The following is a 2,279-nucleotide window of genomic DNA, read 5'->3' on the forward strand; positions in this document are numbered from 1 at the left end:
GAGGTATTTAAAAGACGTGTAGGTGTGGTGCTTAGGGACATGGTTTAGTGGTGGGCTTGGCAGTGTTAGGTTTATGGTTGGACTCGATGATCTCAAGGGTCTTTTCCAACCTAAATGATTCTATGATTCTGATCTAAACCTGTCTTTCCTGGAGTGAAGAGGTCACGGTTAACTTCGGAGGTACTGCAAAAAAAGACAATGCTCAGAAATGCAGCAACCCTCCTCTCGTGTGTTCAGTTCCCAGGGTTATTGGATGACAGCACGGACTAAAAATATAGTTTGCCCCTTAATGTTAACAGTATACATGGCATAATCCATCCTGTGCTTTTTTTATAAAAAACAGAGAAGCTAAGCTTTGCTTGCTTGAATTGAATATTGATACAGATAAATGAGTTGCTGGGCTGCAGGGATGGGACAGGAGGGCTCAGACCAGGGGGAAACCCCCTCCCTTTCTCCAGGCTTTTTGCTGTCTGCGAGGACGCGGGTGCGGGTTCGTTAGCAGCCTGATTGCCTTATTTGAGAAGAGTGACTCTGCAAACATACCAGAGCTCTAAGCACTGAGGCATATAAAAATAGTTTGAAAGAGTCAACAGTAGCTGGATTTTTATCCCGCCAAATAAGGATCATGCGAAGTGTTAAAAAGGGAGGTGGCTTTTGTTTTTTTAACTGACTTTACTGGATCTCTGATGGGCGGGTAAAAGCAATCCCCGTAGCGCTGCATTGCTAGGCACATGCCCTCCTTGTTCCCCCAGCAAAGCCTGAGCCCCTGGAGTAGCGGAGTTAATCTGGTGGTTGATCCTGGGCTCCCAGCTTTGGCACGAGCAGGACAGGTTGCTCCAGCCGCGGCAGCTCATGCCGTAAAGGGGTTTGGCAGCGGGTGCAAGAGGGAGCCGGCACTGGTACCTCTCCCATTTGAGGTGAACCTGAATATCGAGGTACCTGCACAGGCAGACGTGCCACAGGATCATGAGGGTCCCGTCCCTCCATCCCCTCTTGTTCAGCTGCTCTCTATCCCGTCGTTTCCACATGGATCAAGATTTGACTCCTGCTAAGAAAGTTTCCCTAAAGAGGATAACGCTGGCACTGGGTCCTGATCTGCCGGGGTTTAGTCCTGGGGCCATGGGTGTCAGCAGGTGAAAGGGAGTAGGATTACCCTGATGCCCTTAGCTTGCCTTCTGATCTCCTCTCCTCTGTAATTTGAACTCGTTGCCTAATTGTTTCAGGCCTTGGGAATGGGAGTGGGTTAAGGGAGGTTTCCTGGGGCGCAGCTCTCCCGGTTGGGGTTGGCTGCTGTGCTGCCATCGGCACATCACCCCTTGGTATGTGGGACGGCGCAGGCAGTGAGAGCTTGAGGTGACCCCAAATGTCTCCAGAGAAAAATCATTCCCTCTTGGTGCCTAGGAAAGGGGCTCATTTTCTTGGAATAATGTTATTCCTCTTTGCGAACCAGCAGCTCTGGGTAATGCTGGCTGGTCTGAGACCCCCACCAAACAGCAGGATTAAATTGGAGGCCAGGTAAGCGGCCATAGGATGGCCTTGGTTTTCCCAAGGAGAAAATCCCTGGCATTGGATTGTAGCAACAGAAAATGAGTAGGGGGGTGATGCATAACTGTATAATGATGTATAACCCTTTTGAAGCCAGTCTTAATAGAAGCATCCCTCAAAAGTGGCCTGTCAGCAGCGTGCTGAAAGCTTGGGACTGTGTGACTGATGCACATCTCTATGTGCAGATCAGGATTCCCATAAAACCTTCTAAATCCGTCATCTTGGAGGCACCTCGGGCCCTTGTGCTCTGTTGGTTAGATCCTTAATAGCGCTTGGTTTCAACATTTATTATTTTTAGTAGCATGAAAACCGGGCTATTTGCTAAGAGTTTTGCCCTGTTTATTTCATGGGAACAGGCAGGTTCCTTCCTGCTTCACAGAAACCAACAGTCTCTGATGGGGAAAATTAGTGCTAATGGCTTACAGTAAAGAGTTTTAAAATGTTGAGGATGCCATACGTCTTGTGGGACTGGCAGATGTTGGTGCATTGAGCTGCAGATGCCGTCGCTGGACATGTATTTGTTTTGAGGTTTTTTGCATACCTGGGAGTGAATCTCAATGTGCTGAGCGTGACCCTGCTCCGGGGAATTGCTCCATGGCTTTTCCTCGGAATGTTTGCCCTTTCCTCCTGCCTTCCTTCCCAGGACACCCTAGATGGCCGTTTTTCAGCCATGCACGTTAACTTACATCTCAATCTGCCCCCCCCCCAGGTCTCCTTTGAGGTGGCCGTGGAGG

General features: G+C 49.3%; 1 protein-coding gene across 1 annotated transcript in view; it reads left to right on the forward strand.

Annotated features, from left to right (window-relative positions):
* The window catches only part of ITGB5 (integrin, beta 5), a 59,313-nt gene that overhangs the window by 32,161 nt on the left and 24,873 nt on the right, over nucleotides 1-2,279 (forward strand). The window contains exon 9 of the mRNA XM_009702412.1: nucleotides 459-485. Coding sequence (XP_009700714.1) covers nucleotides 459-485 — 27 coding nt within the window. The remainder of the gene's footprint in view (nucleotides 1-458; nucleotides 486-2,279) is intronic.

Source organism: Cariama cristata, unplaced genomic scaffold, assembly GCF_000690535.1.
Source record: "Cariama cristata isolate BGI_N322 unplaced genomic scaffold, ASM69053v1 scaffold9146, whole genome shotgun sequence".
Classification (NCBI taxonomy): domain Eukaryota; kingdom Metazoa; phylum Chordata; class Aves; order Cariamiformes; family Cariamidae; genus Cariama; species Cariama cristata.